The sequence below is a fragment of the Schistocerca gregaria genome, chromosome 6 (assembly GCF_023897955.1).
Source record: "Schistocerca gregaria isolate iqSchGreg1 chromosome 6, iqSchGreg1.2, whole genome shotgun sequence".
NCBI classification, from domain to species: domain Eukaryota; kingdom Metazoa; phylum Arthropoda; class Insecta; order Orthoptera; family Acrididae; genus Schistocerca; species Schistocerca gregaria.
The window spans coordinates 237,766,999-237,791,103 of record NC_064925.1 but is presented as its reverse complement, the minus strand read 5'-3'; the positions used below and the strand labels follow the sequence as shown (position 1 = coordinate 237,791,103).

General features: G+C 43.5%; 1 protein-coding gene across 2 annotated transcripts in view; it reads right to left on the bottom strand.

Moving 5' to 3' along the window:
- Nucleotides 1-24,105, bottom strand: part of LOC126278346 (baculoviral IAP repeat-containing protein 5.2-B) — a 53,609-nt gene that overhangs the window by 14,436 nt on the left and 15,068 nt on the right. For both annotated transcript variants that reach the window (XM_049978386.1, XM_049978387.1), the window contains exon 3: nucleotides 21,330-21,436. In XM_049978386.1, the coding sequence (XP_049834343.1) occupies nucleotides 21,330-21,436 (107 nt within the window). The remainder of the gene's footprint in view (nucleotides 1-21,329; nucleotides 21,437-24,105) is intronic.

Below are 24,105 nucleotides of genomic sequence, written 5' to 3'. Positions count from 1 at the left end.
CAAGTAGTGTGAGGGATGGAATATTCAGCAGCAGTGAGAATGACTTCTGTGAGGTGTGCGGCCTGACTATCGCAGCTTGTGAAGGTTTGATCCTGTAAGGTCGCCCTGGAAGTGAAGAGCCCCCAGTCTGCTTTGGAGATGTTCCAACTAGTTGAGCACAGAGAGGGTGTATGATGCAGGAGATGGATAACACACGGGAAGTGGTCGCTCAAATATGTATCAGAAAGCGCATACAACTCAAACCGGCATGCAAGTTGGGTAGTACATACAGAGGTCTAAATGGGAATAGGTGTGTGAGGTGTCTGAAAGGAAAGCAGGGGCGCCAATATTGAGGCAGACAAGATTGAGCTGGTTGAAAACGTCTGCTAACAGGGAGCCCCTCTGACAGGATGCTGGAGAGCCCCAAAGAGGATGGTGAGCATTGAAGTCTCCAGTTAACTAAAATGGTGCAGGGAGCTGAGCAATAATTTGCAGAATGTCTGCCCTGGTAACGGCAGACGACGATGGAGTGTAAATGGTACAGATGGAAAATGTAAAAGTGGGGAGAGTAATGCGGACAGCAACTGCTTGCAGGCCGGTGTGCAATGTGATGGGATCATAGTAAATATCATCCCGGACCAGCAACATAACCCCTCCATGAGCCAGAATACCTGCCACAGGGGGTAAGTCAAAACGCTCAGAGGTGTAGTGTGCCACGGCAATTTGATCCCATGGGCATAGCTTCGTTTCCTGGAGGGCTACGTCGAGCGGACGGTGCGAGCGGAGCAGCAATTTCAAGTCATATTGGTTGGAACGAATGCTGTGAATATTCCAGTGAATAAGTGCCATCGTGAGAAGAAGAAGATGAAGGGGTCATCTCGAAGGCCGCTGAGGGCCCGGCTTCGAGCGAGCACTGCTGCCGCTAGCAGGAGGCGGACAGGCATCGTCCATTTGTTCTACAGGTTCATCAGCCTTCTTGTGAAGATGGCCGGGAGGGGGAGCTTCCTCCGCTGGTGAATGGCCAGATGTTCGGCTACCAGCGGTGTGGCCAGGCGAAAAGGAAGACGGCCTGGGGCGGCAACCGCTGGTTGGCGCAGGAGGAGAAATGCGCCGTGGCGGGGAAGGAGAACTGTGCTTCCTATGAGCCTTTTTGGAAGGTCGTTTTGTGGAAGGATTGGTTGATGGCTGAGGGTTCGAGGTACGTAGAAGGTCTGCACGAGACGGTTCCTTCTTGAAGGCCCGTGCCTCTGACTTCTGAGTCTTCGTCCTGGCACAAGCTGATAAAGGTGCTTGTGTCGGAGGGGCGACGGGAGGAAGAGGAGACGTCGACCGGGCGATCTTAACACTGGCCGAACGGACGACCGTAGTGCTGAAGGTCAGATCGCATGTCTGCGTCGCCACCTCCCTGGTAGTTCGAGGAGAGGCGAGGACAGTACTGTACTTCCCCGCTGGGAGCAACGTGGGCTTCCTACTAGCCAATAGCTTGCAAGCAGCCGAGGTGGAGACTTTCTCTTTGACCCGAATTTCTTGGATACAGCGTTCTTCCTTGTAGATGGGACAGTCGCGGGAGGACGCTGCATGGTCACCGTGACAGTTCACACAACGAGGAGACGGAGGTGGACAGTCACCCTAATGGGCATCCCTGCCACAAGTCACACATGTAGCCGCATTGGAACAAGACTGGCGAGTGTGATTAAAACGCTGACACTGGCAGCAGCGCGTAGGTGTCGGGACATAGGGGCGAACAGAAATAACCTCCTGGCCTGCTTTGATGCGCGACGGCAGCTGAACACTATCAAAGGTCAAGAAAAGTGTCCGGGTCGGTACAAGGTCATTGCTGACCTTTTTCATGACCCTATGGACAGCCGTCACGCCCTGCTCAGCGAGGAAAGACTGAATCTCCTCATCAGTCAATCTGTCGAGTGATGTAGTATATAGCACACCACGAGACGAATTCAAAGTGCGGTGAGCATCCACCCGGACAGGGAACATGTACAGGAGTGTGGCCCAAAGCAGTTTTTGTGCTTGAAAGGCGCTCTCAGCTGTGGAGGGCAGGGATCCGCACTGCTGGGAACCAGGTTTTCTGGAGGGCAATGCAGATAGCAAAAGCTTAACAGTTGCAGTAGCTTAGCCAGGTGGTGGAAAAAACCGCTGCAATTCCACTGGAGGATGATATCATCATGAGACTGGGAAGGCATGGAACATTCAATGAGGCAGTCTACACCTCAGGGTCACCTGCTGCCACCGAATGTTTGCCTGAGCAGTCTATATCCATTGAGTCTGACAGTCAGGCGAGATCCACGTCCTCAGCAGATGCCAAAAACTCCACCCCATTCTCAGACTCAGAGCCACCCCAAGTTCCTTATTCTTTGGGGTTCTTCTTTTTCGATTTCTTGCACTGTTCCTTGGGTTTCCATGGATGGAAGGACTTCACTCAATCAGCCTCCAGGACTGAGAATGAGCGTGATGCCCTACAACCAGCTGCTTTTGGGCTCTTCAGACACTGGCAGGTGTCACCTTTCCCCTAGCACAAACTAGGAAAGGGAGTGACCCAAGGGACCCCTTCCTAGGGAGAGGAGCCAAAGAAGCCTTACACTTCTATGGCTCAGAAGTGGGGATTGAAATCCCCCGATGGTTGGGAGGTGTTGCTCCCGAAGCAGGTGTTGCGGGAGCAACAGGGAGGGAAGTGCCCCCCACCATCAAGGGGGCAGGTGTAGTCTCCCAGTTCTGAGAGACTACAGGAACTGGAGCAACTGATGGGGCAACAACCATTCTCTTAGCAGCGGCATGTGAGGTGGTTGTAGCCACAGGATGTACGAGCTCAAATTTCCTCTTGGCCTCAGTGTAGGTCAGTCAGTCCAGGCTCTTATATTCCGTAATTTTCCTGTTTCTGTAAAATCCTACAGTCTAGCGAACAAGGTGAATGATGCTCTCCGGAATTGACACAGATAGGAGGCAGAACACAGTATTGGGATGCAATGGATGACCACAATCTCGACAGGTGGGGCTGGAAGTACAGCAGGAAGACAAGGCCAAACTTCCAGCACTTAAAGCACCACGTCGGAGGAGAGATATAGGACTTTGTATCACACCGGTAGACATCACCATGACCTTATCGGGCAATGTATCGCCCTCAAATGCCAAGATGAAGGCACTGGTGGCAACTGGTTATCCATTGGACCCCAATCAACACGCCACACCAATAGAAACACCTCGCAGCTCTGAATTGGCGCACAGCTCATTATCAGACTGCAAAAGAAGGTCCCTTTGGAATATGATACCCTGGACCATATTTAAGCTCTTATGATGCATGGTGGTAACAGAAACATCTCCCAATTTGCCGCAAGTGAGTAATGCCCATGACTGTGCAGAGGGTGCTGTTTTTATCAAAACTGATCCAGAGCACACTTTGGACAAGCCCTCCACTTCCCCAAACGTGTCCTCCAAATGCTCCACAAAAACAGACTTCATAGATATAGAAGATTCCCCATCAACTCTCGTACATACGAGGTACCGGGCCGAATAAGCTTCACTGCCATCCTTAGCCTGGCATTCCTCCCATGCTGTGGCCAGGGAGAGGAACGACTCGGGGTCATAATTCTTAGGACTGAAGTTACACTTTGCCCGCTTAGAGATTCCTGGCGGCGGATCACCAGCAAGAGATGACGTACTACACTTCATGTAGTGTCGTCCACCCTGATGCCACCCACACCGACCAGGGGCCCTTCCCACAGGTGCCACCCAGCCACAGCAAAGGCCACCTGGCAGGAGCGCCACTGCCGGGATTCCCAATGCCCCAGGGGCATACATGGGGAGTTAAAGATGCACGCATCAGCAGAGTGATCCCTGTGGTGTGAAGGGGCAACAACCAACAGGATACATGGCGGGCCCACAACAGACTTGCTATTGTACTGAATATGAGGTGCAAAGTCCATGGTCATCGTCAACGCAGAAAGTGACACTGCATAGTGCATCATGGAAAACACACAGAGGAAAGTGTCTTTGCCAAAGAGATGAAGAATGGGCAGGACTGCAATGTGACGATGAGAAAGTGGGCTAAAGATCTCAATGGACGATGGACACGATGTACCACGTAAGGAACTCTTCCCCAATTGGCTCGCTATTCGGGAAAATTTTGAAAAATGGAGATCAAACCCTACAGGGGACCATCACGCAAGGCCAAAACTTGTAAGACTCCTTTTAGTCACCTCTTATGACAGGCATGAATACCTCGGCCCTATTCTCTAATCCCCAGACCTGCAGTGGGTGTCCATAGATGCTCAAAGTTGTCAGTGCTGGAGATTATATTTTCATAGTGACATGTCAGGTAATCTCAAAACCTGACACATTTGCTAAACAGAAAGATCTTCCTGCCTTTCTTTGTATTCCTATTTACAGCTGTATTCAGAGATATTGTAACAGCCTTTTGATTAGCGATTCCCTGTTCTTAGCCGAGTCGAAAAGTTCAGAGCTGTTTGCCACCAGGAGATATTAGATGCTACCTTCAATGAGTCAGTTAACTGCTGAAGATAATTTTTGGATAAGGCATTTAGAACAATTTCACACTCCCTGTCCCTCTACACATCCTCATCACTCGAGTCTCCCAGACTATAGCTGCAAAGCGAAGATCTCTATCTGAAACTATAAAACTACCAGTAAATTTGAGCAAAATATCAATTGTTCTGTCACTACTTTTGCTAAGGCAGCGTGTCTATTAAAGCATCCTATAAGCATGTTTGATTCACTTCTCTCATCTTCATCCAAATTATTTAAGATTCTGAATCTGCATTAATCTCACTAGATATTATCCTATTTTTTATTGCTGTAAACACATCTCCATCACCAGGGTTTAACTTACCTTTGTGATGAACATTTCACTCTGAGTTTAGAATTTCACTGGTGTTAACCTCTGGTTTAAGCCCAGTTTCCTGTCCTAGTTGCCGTTTATAAGTGAGACCAGTTCCACAACCATTCCCCAGATGCTCCTGCAGTTAATAGTATATTAACACTTTCTTACTCCGATCTACTATGATGAACACTACTCTTATCGGAACTGTAGAAGGATTTCTCCATCCTTAAAAAACCCTAATGTACATACCACACACAATTGCTACCGTAGTAGCCATTTCCTGTGTGTAGTGCAGGCCTGACCTACATTTTCCACCACATAGCAGAAGTCTAGAAATCTGCAACCAGGATATTCACAGAATTGTCTGAGCTTCTGGTTTCAGCCTTCCACTTGGCTCTGAACCAGGAGGGCCATGATCAGCTCTGGAAATGATGCTACAAAGCAATAGATCTGCTTTCATCACGCAAATGAGACGAGCTATCAGCACCAAGTCAGACAGCCACCTGCAGAAACCAAGGATGGCCTCTGAACCCTTGTGGCAGGTGTCATTGGTGCCAACATGACCCACAGTTTGCACTCAGCGGTCTTAACCACTGCCGGCAGCAACACCACAACATCTCTGACGAGACCCATGGCATGCAAACATAGTGGACACTTGTCTTTCCCGACCTCATTTCCCACAGGGGCTCCATCACCCACCTAACATCAGACGTCCTAACGAAAAGCAACCACACACTCTGCACTTTTCCAGATCTCTCAGGTAGATCAGCTATTGTCCCTACAGCTGAGGGACCCCATCCAGGTTTAGATGTACTTTCGATAGTGACCATAAGGAGACAGCCACACAGCCAGTACCCACTTTCGCCTTATACCCAGAAATTTGTGATTCTCTCAGTTTATCATTTAGGATCAGGTAACTGCTGACTAGCCTGGACATAAGAATTTGACAGTGCAGCAGCAACAGCGATTCCAAAAGGATGATATAGTCTCCAGAGGTGACAATTCACCTCAGGTGCCGCAACACTATTGTTGCTTAGGGTAACAAACTGAAGCCTGTCAACTGGCCCACACAGCTTCCAGCTGTTTCTGGACAATTCTTCCTGCTTCTGTACACAACAGCCACAGTCCCTATCCATCTTTAATCAATAAAATATTTTGCACTTTAAAATCTGGTTTGGAAATCTGTTTTTATATAATCAATCTAAAACGTTACCATGTCTCCGGCACTTTGACACACCCAACATTCTTATATAATTCGTGAACTAAGCATTAGTGGTGAATTAATTATGCTCTGTGCAGAATCCTCCTTGCCAGTTTCATTTTTTTTTTCCTTATCCACGTTTGATTCTTCCTTTCTGTACCATCTAATTCCAATACCCCAGTACTGATTTTTGCAGGGTTTAAAGGAGTGTACGTGGACAAAGAAAAACAATCCAAGATTTTTCTTGGGCAAAAATGCATTTTTCCAGGCTGAAAATTTACTTTTTCCACATCAAGTGACAGCTTACTTTCCCTCAGAGCTGTAAAACTATCAGTCCTTGGAATGGTAATGGTTTCACACACCAGCATAGAGCTTCCCGGTACAGTGGGAAATGAAACATAGAAAAGTGTTTTGCTAAGATCTTTGATGCACAGCAACATGCACACTGCATTATTACTAAAGTATAAAAAAAATTCCATCAATACAGCACATTAGGTTCCAATGCACTGAAACCGAGATTGTGATGTGCTTTTGTCAGCCAGCCATAGCTCATGTAACGTAATCTCACCAGCCAATGACAGCAGATATTCAGAGATTAGGACAAGATATGTAGTCAGCCAATAGCAACTTAAGTAGCTTGAGCACACAAATAGGAAAAGATAATGGTTTATAGTATAGCTACAATCAAAGCTAAGCTTCACATATAATATTGGTCCTTTTCTGCGAGTGTTGTCCTTTAAGATACATCAAACAAATGTGTCTCTAAAATTTTAAATAATGGCTTGTCTTCTGGGCCCAAATTTTTGGTTGGCTGGTTTGTTTGGAGTGAAAGGGACTAAACTGTAAGGTCATTAGTCTCATCATCCATTAAGTGGCAAACCAAGAGTGGCCATCAAAGGAATGAAGCAAGTCAAATCCTGGAAAGCCTAAATGTAACAAAAAATATAAATAATAATAATAATAATAATAATAAAAGCAGATCTAAGCCCACAAAAACACAGCACAGACAAATCATTAAAAGGTCCAGACAAGGCATTAAAAATAAGAAATGAAAAATAATGAAAATATGAAAGGACAGAGGCCAGACTGGGCCACCAAAAGCAAGGGACAACAAGGTACCTATGGGGAGGTATCCCACCAACCCAATCTCAGGTAGTCAATGAGCACGGAAGTCCTACCTTACAGGCATGAATAGAAACCAGTTTTGCAGGCAAAATACCAGATCAACTGCTATGGCATTGTCTACTAGCACCAGAGGTGGTAGTACATCAGAAAGATTGCAATGCATCTCAAAGCAGCCAAATTAGGGCAGGCCACAGCCAGTGGTTTACAGCATATAATCGACCCTATGCCATTCTGGGGTGCCCATTTCCAGAATCAGCATCCTGATGATCATCTTAGCCAACAAGTCAGTTCGTTCATTTCCCAAAATCCCATCATGACAGTGTCCAAATGGAAACAATTGGCTGTTCAGCTTGATGGATGGTCAGAGACAAGATCCTGGATAGCTGTAAGCAGTGAGTGAGGAGAGTAGCACTGGTCAATGGCCTGAAGGCTGCGAAGGGCGTCACTACAGATTAGGATACTCTTGCCAGAGCAAAAACAAACATGGCCATCAATTCAGCAGTGAAGACATTGTACCCATGTGGCAGAGTGTGGAGTTCACTGCACCAGGCATGTATGTATGCAAAGCCTGTTTGTCCGTCAACTGTTGAGCCACTAGTGAATATCACTTCCGAAACCAGATATGTCTCGAGAACAGCCAAGAAAAGGCAGCAAACTAATGTGGGTCAGCCACCAGGGGCGTGAAGCAATTGTAAACCCAGTTCCGGGTCGCTGTTGTGGGAGGTGGAGTTCCCTTCCAGGGAAAGTACTTGGTAGATGGGATGTTCACCAAAGCCACACATGCATATAGCAAAATTCACCAGCTGTTGGTGGCTGCCTTATAGGTAATGGAGAGACCCCTCCCTCGACTAGTTGGCTGTTCACAGGGCTAGTACAAAAGGCTCCTGTCACAATTCGGACCCTACAATGATACATGAGGTCCAATAACTGCAATACTGAGGGTGTTACTGAACTATACACAAAAAATGGAACAAACTCAGACTCTGGGCTTTGTAGAGCCACAAAAGGGTAGAGCAATCAGCATCCCGTGCTGGGTTTGGGGCGTGTAACAACAACAGGAAGAAAGGATGTCAGAGTGGAAGGGCACAGGGGTGGAGCATACACCGTAGTGGGCAACCTTCTCTGCACAACGTGCACTTCTGTAAAATTTTGAGAAGATGACAGGTCAAATACAATAATGGGAACACTATAACCATTAATGGAAGGTGAAGATAGCACCGAGAGTGAAACTAGAAATCAAGACTAAAATCATGAACCAAGTCCAGGAAGGGTCTGTACTAGAAGGACCATTCGTCAGAAAATCAGAGGAATAAGAGATATCGAAGTGTTGGTTTGCAGCCCAGAAAGAAGTAGTAGTGCTGCAAAGACTGGGGCTCCGTGGTAGCCAAGCATGTACTCACCAAAGGGGAGTGATTTTGCTAAGTGGCTGGCGCTAAAAGTTTTTAGTTTTGAATGAGAGTCAAATGCTCCGATTTACAAAATTCGTCACACATTCTCACATGCAACATAGTTCATATTGCATTAAAGGAAATTTACTTTGAAATTAACGCTTCTCAAACCATCATTCGCCATATTTGTGGGGAAGGCGAGCCAAAGGTTGCGTTTCATTGGCAGGACACTTAGAAGATGCAAAAAGTCCACTAAAGAGACAGCTTACACTACACTCGTTCGTCCTCTATGGAATATTGCTGCGCGATGTGGGATCCTTACCAGGTGGGATTGACGGAGGACATCAAAAGGGTGCAAAAAAGGGCCGCTCGTTTTGTATTATCACGTAATAGAGAAGAGAGTGTGGCAGATATGATACACGAGTTGGGATGGAAGTCATTACAGCAAAGACGTTTTTCGTCGCGGCGAGACCTTTTTACGAAATTTCAGTCACCAACTTTCTCTTCCGAATGCGAAAATATTCTGTTGAGCCCAACCTACATAGGTAGGAATGATCATCAAAATAAAATAAGAGAAATCAGAGCTCGAACAGAAAGGTTTAGGTGTTCGTTTTCCCGCGTGCTGTTCGGGAGTGGAATAGTAGAGAGATAGTATGATTGTGGTTCGATGAACCCTCTGCCAAGCACTTAAATGTGAATTGCAGAGTAGTCATGTAGATGTAGATATTTTCCCTCGATCTGTTAGAAATAGGTTCTTTAGTTCACTTTCCAGAGAGACCAGAAAATGGGGCATTCCTACACATGCACAGCTACAATGATGTAGGAAGCTCTTGCTCATCATTTGCTCTACTCATATAACCTTTCGTTGCATTTATGTTTGGAACTTTGTGCATACTGTAGCACCACATGACAATGTGCAGCATCACATGTTGCTTGGAGAGGGCATACTTGGTTATTGTATTTAAGGCAACTGTCTTATCATATCCTACTAAGATAAGGAATGCTAAGTAAGAAAGCAGTCCTTGGCATAATATCCAAGTTCAAAACTAGACTCTACATGTCAAAGTACCCTAATATTTTTCTATGTGGTGACTAACACAGATTTTTATAAATTTTTTTGTACTTTGAAATACTGTTATCTGACATTTCCAACCAGGTTTACATCCACACAGCACTGAAAAAAATGTGGTAAGAATGAATACAAATTTCTTGCAAAATTAAAAGAACATTTTTGTATACACCAGCACTAAGGACATTACGTTTTTCGTGACTTTACAAATAGTATAAAAAATTAACTAAATCATCTGTGAATCCAAGTAACTGTATAACTGGCAGTTTATATTCTACTCCAGGAGTAAATTGAACCCTTTGGGGTGTTACAATGATAAAACACAGTATGCTGCCCATTTGTAATTTACTGAAGAATGGTGTTCTGTAAATTTAAGATGTAAACAACACAAATTAAGAAATACTGTCAAAGGCTAGAGGTGGTACAAGGCATTTCTTGTGATCAAAAGACTGGCCCACAGAGGCTGATTTGAAAAATTCTGCTACAGCTATCAATATTTCAAACAAATGTTTTATTAAATACTACTGACCAAATTTATTTGCTTATTCGTCTGCAAGTGAACATTTACATATGTTCATGTGTATATAGCATTATGTTAAGTAGAATATTCAGAATTCTCCAAGAGTATCGGCATTTCGTAAACCACACTAAAATTTGTAATTCTGTTTGAAGCACACATTCGTATGTCCCGATTCACACGGAAGTAGGCCCACACCTACTAAGCTTTTCAATGTAGTTCTTTGAATACCATTACTATATTATCTCATGTTTGGTTCTTTACTGTGGCATTACACCACGTGCCAGAAGATGAAAATGTGCACTAAAAATTCAGTGAATAGCTTGAACTAGCCAGTGCTGTGGAATGAAACATGGTTTCAAATAAATAAATTGGCTGCCAGAAGAGAAGGCAAATTTCTTTAGCAAACCAGTAAAAATGACTTCATTGTTCCTCAAGTCTATTAATGCTAGATTGCCAATGAAGTGGAAACAATAAAATCATAGAACAAGCTAATAATACAGTTTAGTCTTTCACTATTATGTGAAAGTATTTTAATTCACTCGATAGCTCCCAGTCACAGAAATTGTTTTGGTTTCATTTGATGCGAGAACTGTAAACAAAGAGAAAACAGCAAACTCATTATATGCAAACACTGATCACATGGAGACTACCACCTCCCCACTCTGCAACAACTCTCACTGCTCTGCACATGTGTGAACCTGGAAGCTTGAGCATGCTAGATTTTTTTTTTTTTTATATTGCTAGTATCTGGCTGCTGACTGCTTGCTGCTGGTGCTTATACACTTCAAGTAACCAGAGGGTGGATGAGACACTGCTCATACACAGCTTCACCTCTGCTTGTGGGTGAGCCCACTGCCAACTGATCAAACGAAACTAAAGTAAACAGTTGTGACCTCACACTCACCAAAAGCACTTTGTTGTTACAAAGTATTGCACTGTTTTCATCGTAAAGCCTTTAATACATTTTGCTGTCAGCAAACACTTGTGTGCACTATGTTTTGTTGTAAATGGTACATTTTCTTTCCAATTTAAGTTTCGTTTTGGTGTTTTTCTCACTTCTGTGTTACACTGCTGCAGTATTATTCTGTAGTAACAGGCTAAAGTAAAATTCTTTGTTCATTATCAGTTCTTATGAGTAAAAAAAAAATTAACTGAAAACTAAAACAATGCAAAATTCCCATAATTAAAAAACTTCCCGAGTCACTCCCAGTTTTTTCCAGATAAAGTTCCCGGGGCATATATACCCTGTTTCATCTCCCATAACTACCTGAATAATTTTCTTCGTGTTACATATTTTTTCAATCTCTTTATCTGTAGAGCTAGCTGGCATATGAACTTTCACTACTCAAATTTGTATTGGTTTCATGTTTATCTTTGCTCCAAAAATGTGTTCACCATGGTGTTCATAGTAGCTTACCTGATTACTTATTTTCATATTATGCTGAGCTCTGCAGTGTGCTTTTTTGATTTTGTATTTATAATTCTCTACTCATCTGACTAAAGCCGCATCTTCTGGCCACTTCACTTCTAAAACTCCCTCCATACCTTCAATTATCCACCCAATTCCTTTTTTGAATTCTCAAACCTACATGCCAGATTAAGGGATCTAATAAAACTGGACTGATATAAAATCTATTTGCCATGCGGCAGCAGGAGAAACCTCGCACAAAGGTTAAGGAAATGTCTAAGCTTTCAGAGCCAATGTCTTCTCCTGGCAGAAGGGTTGAAGGCGAAAGAAGAGGGATAAAGACAGGCGACCAGTGAGGTTTAGGAACTGAAGAGAATTATGAAACAGTTGCCGAGGACCCCATGTCAGGGGAGACTTACGAGATGGGATGAGAAGATAACACTAACATTCCATGCTCTGAGCCACATAATATGAGTCTTGTTTCTCCTAATAACATCCAAGAATATCAGTTTTGTTTCTCCTAATGACATCCTCCTGGGTAGTCCATAATTGGATATTCACATGGGGGACTAATTTACCTCTGGAATATTTGACACAAGAGGATGTCAATTAGCCATACAGCTGAAGTGCATGTACATGAGAAAAAAAATAACAGCTTTAGCTTCCCCCAATTGTGGCCCTGCGCATACTGAAAATGCTGCTGTCCCTCTTTGGAAACCATAGATTGGTCTGGTCTCTCCACAGATAATTCTCCGTTGTGGTTTCACCTACAGAATGGCTATCTGTATCACTGAACCACAGAAGTCAACCTACCTCAGCAAGGTACATTATTCACTAGAATACAGGTTTACAAAAAAGATGTGCTAATGTTCTTTTCACAAATCCTAAATAACATGGAAACTAATTACCATACAGGTACCGGACTTGGTAGCATTAATGTCCAGAGTATGGGGTGCATGATTTCCATGCATCATAGCACCACCGTCCAGTTCCAACCATGGCCACCAGGTGCCGTGATCAATCATTGTCATTCAGAGTCTCTCACACCTGACCAGTTGCAGTGCACTTATTGACGTGTTAACATTAGCTTGGACAAAAGGAGCACGGCATTATTGGTGAAGCTCTATTATCAAAATGACAGTAATGCTGCAGTTGCATGTCAAGATTATCAGCAGTTGAAAGGATTACAGAAGGGTCCTCTTTCTCCACGTGCTGTGCGTGGCATGATGAAGTTTGAATCAATTGGAGAACTAGGCATTGCTCCAGAAAGAGGCCAATGACCGGTTGCACAACAGGTGGTTGATGAAATCACTGTTGCTATGGCAGACGACACTGAGCAATTCCCAATCATCATCAGGCACTGCGAGTGCTATGCCTTGACACATTGAACATCCCATGATCCTCTGTGCAGAAGGTGCTTTGAACCATTCTCAAGTGATATTCGTACAAGATCCATAACATACAGGAGCTTGCACCACAGGATGCACAACGGCATATCGACTTTGCTCTCCACTTTCTTGCAAGGATTGAAGTTGATGAGGGCTGGCCCTGGACAATCTTATGGGCAGACAAAGCTCATTTTTATCTGACGCGTGAGTTGAACACACAGAATTGCCGAGTATGGGGATCTTCACCTCCAGTCACTGTGCAGGAAGTTCCTCCGTATGGTGAAGTGTCACCATATGATGTGACTTCATGTCAACATTCAACATTGGCCTATTCTTTTTTGAACAGGTTGTCACTAGACGTGCAGTGTGACTGGCCAGTGTTACTGCGACATGCTTCGCCAGCATATCATGTCTGCCCTACAGGAAAGAGTCATATTGAACGCAACAGTTTTCATGCAAGATGGGGCCCCACCACACATCGCTCATGAAGTTTGCTTCTCCGAAAAAAATTTGGAAACAATTGAATTATCAGCTAATCGGTTCCAACTGCTCAGCCGGCATGGTCACCTGATCTCACTTCCTACAATTTTTGGTTGCAGGGCTACCTGAAGACAGGGTTTACCAAGGGAACATTTACACATGTGCTGATCTGAAGTGCAGCATATGAAGAGAGGTAGTCAGCATACCTACAGACACGCTTCATTCTGTTGTGCAGAACGCAATCCTGTGCCTTCAGACTGTTCTGGTCACTGATGGGCCCCATATTGAGGCCCTTTTGTAGCAGTAATGGTACCAGTATGTGATGGTACAATGTACTGTAGCAGTATTGTGTGTTTCAATTGAATTGATTCTGCATTATTTCTCTTCCCCAAGTCCTCAACATTAAAGCTACCAAGCTTGGTACTCATGTGGTAATTAGTTTCTGTGTTATAGTGTGTTAAATAGGGAAAGTTTAATTATAACCACCCAGTACATTGAAGCATGTAAGAAAACTCTTGGGCTATTGTAGCTACACAAACAGAATCAATTTTACAGCAAAAACACTCATCAGATTACTACACAGAAGGATGAAGTCCATTTTATGTAACTATCACTTTATCTGTTATTAATAAACCCTTGACCATGCTCAACAAGCTGAACTCAGTACCCATTTTTGCACTGGCCCCATGCTTGACAAACGAGGCACTCTCATATGCAGTCTGCCACAACAGACTGGCTCTACAAAATTTATTTTGATGTCTATCGGCTGTCATCCTACCTAGTTTAAAGGTCTTCAAACAGACGTCACTGGTGTTCTGTTGTGTGACTCAGTTATTTCATTAGGCAGCAGTCATTGACTCACCTCACCACATGTTGCCCGCAGTTGGCAATGAAATGTCAGGAAGAATTTCTACTGTTCAACCACAGCCTCTTAGCCCAGAAGTTTTAATTAATGACAACAGTGCTTATTCCAAAGACAGTGGTATTCCTACTAAATTGTACAAATTAGATCCTGTCAGTAATCTACAAGGGAAGAAAAAACTGAACATGAATTATACATTGATGAACCACTGTTACTGTGGAAAGGCAGTAGACACCAGTGAACCAGACTCGCTTCGATATAAAATCATTTTTCTTGTGTTAGGCAAGTAGGGGATATTTAAGTCACTTTATAACACACAATGTGAAGTACACTGTATTGTAGCCACAATATAGCCAACATCGTCTAGCATCTGAAGTCGTTTTGTCTGTGCTTCGTGGATATTTTAACAAGGCGTATACGGTGTTTACGGACATGTTTTATACTAGCCTCAGCTTTTCCATTTTCTCATTTTTGAAATCAATGACTGCATTGGAACTTACAATTAATAGGACCAATGCAAACAGCTTTGAACGAGGCAAAACTTGAGAAACAAGACATTTCATACAGAGAAATTGGCAGAAATTCAATGGCGAGAAAGATATGTACTCACCTTCCAGTGTTTAGTGATGAGCTATAGCACACTGAGAAGACAAAAAAATAGTGCAAACGAAACCTGAAGTAATACTGAAATTAAATGAGCAGCCATTTGGCCTTAGAGAGACGTCTTAGAAAATACATGAAACAATTTTGCCATTTCATGGGTGTAGAATCTGAATTTGTACCTGTTTTACAAGAAACTTTGGGAAAATTCAGGTGACTGACTTCTAAGTTGGTCCCATTGAAAGTTTGCTAGAAAAACGCAGTGTAGATGTCAATTCATCCTCTCAGCATAGGAAAGCTGTATGAACTTGCCACTTACAAGCCTTAACACAGAAGGTGGGACAACATTTTCCGAAACATAGTCCGTTTGAGAACAAGTAGGCACTTACACAAAAATGCCACATGTGTTGCAGTGAGAAAGACACCAACAGGAATGAGTAAGAAGAGAAATGTGTACTTGTGAAATACCATGCTTTGAATTGTACCATACAAAAACTAGTTTCTACTAAATTTGTTCAAGTAAACTATATGTATTGGCTCCACCAATAAAATCCTGTCTCAGAATATGGAAACAAATACAAAATAATTTTATTTCCATAAAAACATTGTTGTGAAAAGCTTTGAACTTATCTAATTACATGCACAACAATCACTTGATCCGAAAACCTCGTGCCAAAAGTGCCAACACACATGGCACAGCAAGTAAGTGGCACGAGGTGAATATCATTACTATGTAGGAATAGTTATAAGCAGGCTCAACTCCCCAAGTCAATAGCCGCCAACTCCAGCTCGGCACCAGCCGCTTATCATCACAAACAGCAGTCAAGAGGTTAATCAAATAAAAATCAATTATTTTTCCTAAAATACCCATCAATGAAGCAGGAGCAATGGTCACCAACAAATCATTTAGGCTCCTGGTCTTTATTGGTAGCTGAGCTTTTTATGGCTGCTGGCAAAGCTGGAAAATTATTGAAGATTTACATTCCTGAACAAAAAACTTATGGCTGGACCAAAGAGACAAAATCTTAACACAAATTATTCTTACTTTTAACACTGATTCCACAAACTGAGCTGTTGGCTTGAAAGAGCCATTAAAGAACAATTTTATGACCACCATATAAATTCTGAACCTGCAATTAGTATCCTCAGTTCCTGTACCAAACTTTTGCAGAATGTTTTCTAGTTAATATAATAAGCAATTTGTATTATACACTTGTAGACTCTAAACTTAAGCTTGGCTTGATGAGTTCCCCCAAATAATGGAACTCTATAAGGACGTGAAGTATGATAGGTCTTAATTTTTGTTAATTACACATGCCTAAATGTATCCACGCTGCAAATCCTTGTAACTAAATTTATCATCAAAATGTAGCCCAAAAATATAACATTGTTGCCTCTTCTATCTGACTAATATTTTACATGTATACTGTATACTGGGGAGAAGCCTCTCCCGAGTTCTGAACTACTTATAGTACTTTTTCGAAGATTAGTTTTGCTTAGTGGCGCAAAAACAGGGGTCATATGCATCCAAGTCAAAACTATAGAACAGAGAGAGAGAGAGAGAGAGAGAGAGAGAGTCAAACGACTATACGTCAATCCCAACGTGCATAATAGAAGGCAGCTAAAAGCAGGCACAGGGAGAAAGGGCTAAAAAAGACACCTCACGGAAACGGAGGTATAAAACAGAAAATTAAATGGCTTTCACCACACTGCTTTCGAAGATAAAAAATAAAACACGGTCGGCAGCCCCCGCATCATTGGCTAATACAGCAGATAACTCAGGTGGCAAACCCGAACAGAAATGTATAAGATCATAAGATGGACAGTCCATCAGGAGGTGGCGGACAGTTAAAACTTGACTGCAATGTGCACGAAGTGGTGGGGTAGCACCACTTAGCAAATGACGATGGCTAAAAAGCCATTGCCCAATATGCTGCAGAGTTAAATAAGCTCCTCCAGCACGAAGGCCCAGAGGTGGTCATCCACGGTGCTGGGAGAGGCTTGATAAGCAGAACCTTACTCCTGTGAGGGGAAGACCATTGGTGATGCCAAAGGGACACCACCTCCTGACAGTCAACAATGCGGAGATCATCGGAGGGAATACAGGTACTTAAAGGCTGAGGTACGAGGACAGCAGCCTTGGAAGTAGCATCATCAGCCTCATTTCCTTGCAGACCAACATGACCAGGAACCCACAGAAACATGACTGGCTACAAGTGTGAGCCAGTGACAGTTTTCCTGGACCCACTGCACTAAGGGATGGGCAGTGTTCAGCACCAGATACTTTGGAGGGCACTGAGCAAATCTGAGCAGAGGACAATTGCCGGATGTACTCCGTGGCCTGATACAAGATGAAGAGCTCGTCTGTAGTACTGAGGAGTATGCCGGAACCTGAGATCGAAAGACATGGGTGCCAATGACGAAGGCACACCTGACCCCACAGTCAGTCAAGAGCCATCAGTCTATACAAAGGTAGCTAGAAGGGAGGTTTTTGTCCTAACCAGGCTTAAGTATGGGAATGACTGGCTTCAAGCCAGTGACCAGGAAATGTGCCCTCACCCAGATGTGGTTGTACGTGTTAAACAGAAAGTGCTTGTTCGCAAGAAAAAGGTGCTGCATCTGAATGTGGACGGCATTTGGCCCAGCGGCGGAGGATCGGGATGAAGTGAGAGCATGATCTAGCTCCTCATAGTAAAGGCACCATTCTAGCACTCACGATTCAGAGAGAAGAAGAGACGGGTATCGCCCGAGCCTCCTCCACTAGTTTCCGATAGAGGAATGCAGAGTGATAGTGAGAAGAGCTCAAAAGTCCGCAAAATGGCGGCCCAAGGTGTTGGAGATAGCAATAGGGTCAACGATGACATCAGAGACTGTCAGGCCGAAAATTGGGGAATGGATCTTTGTTCCAGAGAGCTGTTAGAGGCTGATCCACATTACAGAGGAAGGAGTGTAACTGTTAAAAGAACTAGTGAAGGAAAGTCAGCTAGCTCTTTTGCTATCCCGAAGAGCGCAACAACACTTTGCACAGATCTGTTTATAATGAATGCAGTTGGCCAGCATAGGGTGGCAGTTAAAAACGCACAGAGCATGTCTCAGTGCGCGAACTGTGTCGCAGCATGCCTCAGTCCACCAAGGGGCTGGGACATGACATGGCAAAGAGGAAGTGCGGGGGATGGAACATTCTGCAGCAGTAAGGATAACATTGGTGAGATTTTCGAACATGTCATACCTGTCATCACAACTGGGGAAATCTTGTACTTTGAGGATTGTCAGGGACGAGTAAAGGTGCCAGTCAGCCTTAGGAAATGCACGTGGATGGGGGTAGTAGTCAGCAGATGGATAGCACACGGAAAATGGTCACTCAAGTAGGTGTCAGAAAGAATGGACCATTCAAGACAACAGGCAAGCTGGGCAGTGCAGAAGGATAGGTCCAAATGGGAATAGGTGTGCGAGGAGTCGGACAGGAAAGTGGGTGCCCCAGTATCAAGGCAGAAGACGCTAAGTTGGTTAAGAAGGTCAGCCAAGAGGGCACCTCTCAGAGGTCCTGAAAGAACCCTAACGAGGATGGTGCACATTAAAGTCACCAAGTAACAAAAATGGGGGAGGTGTCTGCCCAATAAGTTGAAGGAAGTCTGCCTTGGTGACTGAATGATGGAGGGACACACATGGTACAGAGGCAGTCAGTCAGCTGGGGAAGGAAAGGGCAAACTGCAACAGCTTGAAAATTGGTAGTCAGCGAGATGGGCTGACTATGAATGTCATCCCGTATGAGCACCATGACACCCCAAGAGAGGAAATGCCAACATCGGGAGGGGGTGGGGTGGGGTGGGGTGGGGTGGGGGTGGGGGTGGGGTGGGAGAGGGATCAAAACTAAGAAATGTGGAAGCTCAAAGTTGTCGTGAGGGTGCAATTTTGTTTCCTGAAGGCACGGTACAGAGGGACACTGTGACGCTAAAAGCAGCCGTAATTTCTCTGTGGGACCAAAGGCCACGATCATTCCATTGGAGCAGAGTCATGATGATGAAACGTAGGGGTGTAATCTCGGTGGCTGCAAAGTGACAGCTGGGGAAGAAGCACTACTACAGGGCACAGAAGCAGGAGGATGCTGCTCCATGGGGTCCACAGAACCATAAGCTTTCTTTTCCTGTCAGTCTGTGGAGTTCAATGCCAAAAAACGGTTGTTGGTGCGCACCAGTGACACGGAGGCTAGCCGAGCTAAGGTATCACAAGCCAACACCATTGAAGACGATCTTCGAGGCCGTGAAGGAGAAGACTGTTTGCTTTTGGTGGACTTAGAGCCTTTCTGGTTAGATGAAGACTTGGGTGTTTGGCTGGAGGGACAGAGAAAGTCTTCACGGGAGTACTCCTCATGTCCTTTCCAGCCTGCCAGTTGTGTAGCTGATGGTTTCGCCCCTTGAGGTGAGAGTTTGATGGCTTGTTGCTCAACTTGACAGGAGGATGGCGATATGACCTTGACACTGGGCAACTTCACAACCTCAGAGCTGAATTGGAGATTGCATGCCTGCGTCACCATGTCCACAGAGTGAGGGGTAACAAGAACAGAACTACAGGTACAAGAGAGGAGAATGCAGAGTTTGCGACTAGCCAGCAACTGGACAAGGCACCTTTTCCTTTACCTGGATGTCTTGAACAGCCCGCTCATCAAGATACACTGGAAACTCCAGAAAGGAGGCAGCATGGGCGCCATTGCAGTTGATACTGTGGAGAGAAGTAGGTGGACAATCACAGTCGTGCGCATCCCTACCACAGGTGACACATTTGGCAGTGTGTTGACAAGACTTTGTGGTTGAAATGATGACACTGGTAGCAGCACATCGGGTTCAGAATATACAGCCAGACGGTGCAAATTTAATAGCACACCTTGAGCTTACACACCTTTAGCTTGGACGGAAGCACCACTCGATCACAGGTGATAAAGAGAGTGCAGGTGGGCATTAAGGACAAATCTACCTGCTTCATTACACGATGAACAGCAATGACACCATGATCAGAGAGGTAAGGTGGTATTTCGGCCTCGGTTAGACCGTCAAGCAGCCTGGTGTAAATTACACCACGGAAAGAACTGAAAATCCTATGGGCTTCGACATGAACAGGGTAATCGTGGAGAAGCAAAGCAGCAAGCAGTTGTGCTTGATAATTAGAAATGGTCTCCAAAAGCGAAGTGCCACTCCGTAAACGAGAGGATTTCGCAGGGCCAGCAACTGCATCTACACCTTTCTGAATAATAAATGGATTGATCGTGGCAAAGCAGAGTATGTGAGATGAGGAACCGAGGTGTTGCGGGAAGGGTCTTCGAATCATCAACCCCATTGCATTTATGTTTTGTAGACGTTGAGTGGGAAGGTGACTGACTCATCACTTGGAAATCCCCACGATTGCCACCATCTCCAATGGCGTGCTCTTTCTTCTAACTGGAGGCCTCCTTCACAAGGGGACACACCCGCCTTAGGTGAATGTTCACACCTCGGGTCACACTTCCCAAACACCTGATGGAGGGACCAATCGGCAATTTGGGAAGGTTACAGCTCAGGCAATCATCCCTCCCTTGGTCTGGCCTGTACTAGGGAGTTACCTGTGAACCCTACCCGTCGACCTGGGGCTGGGATTTACACATTACTCAGTCACCTGTTACACATCATACACATGGGTCGGCCTTCAGGAGTGCACTGGGAGGAAAAAGGGAAAGAGGAAACTCAAACGCCAAAGTGGAGCAGCAAGAGAAGGGAAACAGAGAAAGGAAAAGGGGGTGAAAAACAAACGGGAGGCTGTCACACATCAGTGACAGAATGCAGAACATTCCCAATAATACCCCAGACATATTCCCCAAGGAAGGGGAAAAAGAATAGCGAGAGGATAGACATGCAACACGGAAGGGAAAAAATGCTGCAAAGGCTGGGGCTCCACAGTAGCCAAGCAGGAACCCACGAAAGAGTGGCGAGCCCCCTGGGGGGTCAAAGTTTAATGATGAAGAATTAGCTAGCAACGATTTATTTATGTCTATGAAAATATCAACAAAAATGTTTGACTGTAGTCAGCACATCACTTTTCTTTATTTTCGAAGTACCAGTTTATGCCAGCAGCCCATCTTCAGATCATCTGTTACAGTTACGAAGTAAGCTGTCACAACAGACATTCAAGTTCACTGTCACGTGAGATGTAACAATGAAACTGCAGTTCTGTATCAACAAATTACTAACCACAACAAATGATTTGAGATGGGCAGCTGGCCCAAAACCTGTTAATTGGTAATAAAGAAAAGCAATTTGTAGACTGAAATAAAACATCTGTGTGCCAATGAAGATCGTGGACAATCCCAAATAAAACATATCTGCTTTTGATAAAAAATGTCATTAACTGTGTGTCATTTATGAAACATAAATAACAAATTAAGCCATAAAACAGTGCAGTAGTGCTATGTATTCACAGTAGGTATTCTTACCATGGATCATCCTCTTCCTCCCAACTATCAAGCTCCTTGTTGCATAGGAAACACTTCACCACATCCGAATTTCTTGGTCCACAGAAGTAAAATCCAGCTTCAGCCAACTGAATAGAGAAGAACATTTTTTCTCATTCATCTTTCGAAGTTTTTCTTATATTGAAGTATTCTACCTTTACAATGTTAGTAACAGTTACCAACAATAGCGAAAGAGTAATTGCAATTCCAATTAGTATGTGATGCCTTTTTCCATACATGCAAACATTTTCCACTAATTACCTAAGGAGCTGATTGTTCATAAACATCCTAATGTGAACAAAGGTACTGTATACTTTCTTTATATGCCTGCAACATTTGAGATCTGGGCCGAATTCTTAGCAGAATCTGGAAACTGGTTTCCAAGTGCAGTCACTGTTAATGTCTACTCACTTTATTACAGTATCAACCATTTCTCCAACACAATCACTTGCTCCCTCTTCACTAACACTCATGTTCTGAATTTTGCACATAGGTAAATCTGTTTACCACTTATTTATTGCTTAATATCACTGAAGGTAGTTATTTACTGCTTAATATCACTGAAGGTAGATGTGGATAGAAAGTATGTTTACAGATTTACTACCGGTGTTAAGTTTAGTGCATTCAAAAAAATGACACTCATTTTGCACGCAACGACTGTTCCATTGCATGTCTTTATGACATTACCTTCCTCATACTGAAGAACTTTTAGTGGAATAAGTTAGTAGCTGCAACAAACTTCCCCTGCAAACTTCTGAACAACTGTTACACCATAGCATTGAAATAATAACCAATTAAAATGAATTGCTGACAACTCATCACGAAAAATATCAAACAATTCAGTATAAACCAGTCAGTAACCACAAAAAACCTAAGAGTGCTATGGGACAACATGCTTTTAAGGGTCAATGCTCTCATTTTCAGGCAACTGGAGTAGCTGAGAGCAAGGATGGCAAGTAAGGAAGAGGAGTGGGGGTTGAAAAGGACAGCAGAGACTTAACAATGCCGTATCTCATATATATTCTGTAACTTACCAAATGAAAGTGTTGGTACATTGATAGAGACAATAACAAACACAAACACACACAAATTTCATTTGTAAGTGTGTGTGCATGTGTTTTGGGGGGAGGGGGGGGGGTGTTGCTGTAAAACTTTTCAATCCTTTGAATGGTTTAAGATTTACCCATCAGCGAGGAACTTCCCGACACTTTAGGAAATGAAACCCAGAAAAAAACAACATATTTAGGAAACACATAATGGGTGGAAAGAGGTGCACTGCTTTTTTTGGTATTATTAAAGTATAAATACAAGCTCCACCAAATATAGCACAGTAGCATCCAAATCACGGATATCAACATTCTGATGTGCTTTCATCAGCCAGTCTTAGCTCACATCACATGATATTGGAAGTCACTGTCAGCAGATAATTAGGGCATAGGACAAGTGACGTTAGCCAATAGCGATATGACTTATGCAGTATGAAGACACAAATGGAAAAGTTAATGGTTTAAACTAAAATGCTTACAGCACAGCTACAAGAAAAGCTGAACTTTCACATATAACACTGCTCATCAAAAATTTCTGCAGCTTTCTCCGAGGGTTTGGTTAGGCATGGCCCTACAAGTACAGTCTAAATTGCAGCAGCTGAATATTCCTGACAGGCACAATTATAAATGTCACTTCTGTGCAACATTTTGTGGGGTGCCTGCCTGAATACATGTTCCCTCAACCACCTCAACTTTTCTACAGAAAAGCCAATTACATATCACATTGCCGAAGAACTCACCTTTTTTTTCTGAAGGATAATTATACTTGTTGCTACTGTTACTGCACAATCTGTAATCTATGAAAGAACTAAAATAAATGAGAATTGCTTAAGATGTATCAAACACATATGTGCTAGTAAAATTTTAAATACCAATGTAAATGGCTGGTCTTTGAGACTGAAATTTTTTTAAGTGGCTCATCGTCAAAGTATTAAGTTCTGAATTACAGTCAAATGACCCATGATTTAAGAAATTCATCACACATTCTCATATGTAATGTAATTCATCTTGCATAAAATGAAATTTACTTTGAAATTAACATTTCTCTCACCCCATCCACAATATTTTCATGCAACCTGTTAGACATGTAAACACAGTGGAACTGAGATTTTGTTTTTCACCATTCTACACCATAAATTCGTAACCGCTGTGAAAAACTTGAGATCGATCCTAAAAGTTCCCAGTTTTCACGTTTCTTCCTAGTAAAATTTACTCAATTCTACGTTCTCACTCAATATCTCGCTTGACTTCATCCCGTTTTCTTCCTATTGACATTTGATTTGACTAAACAAATTATAAATGGTACAAAAGACAGTTTGCACTGTGGGTGGTGGCAGATTAAGGGAATATTTTGGACCTACACTGAGAGGGGAAGCTTGAAAGAGGAAATGCTGATGTAATCCACTATAGGCATTGCCAACGCAAATTGCAACATTTAGCTTCACCAGGCAATGATGGGTTGACTATGTTTCACACTACTTTTTGCAAGAACTGACATAACCATAATGTGGTGACACTGTGAGAATCACAAAGAATGAGCCTATCGATTTGTCCATCGCTACAACATCAAGTTGATGTTTATGGACGTGTCAGTGGCAGGAGACTAGGTTGTAGAAAGAACTTTTTAGGGTAATATGTTGGCAGTAGCAGAATGTGCGAAATATTTGTGACAAGAAAGAATATGAATGTTCTGCTCATTTCACTTGCAGCGA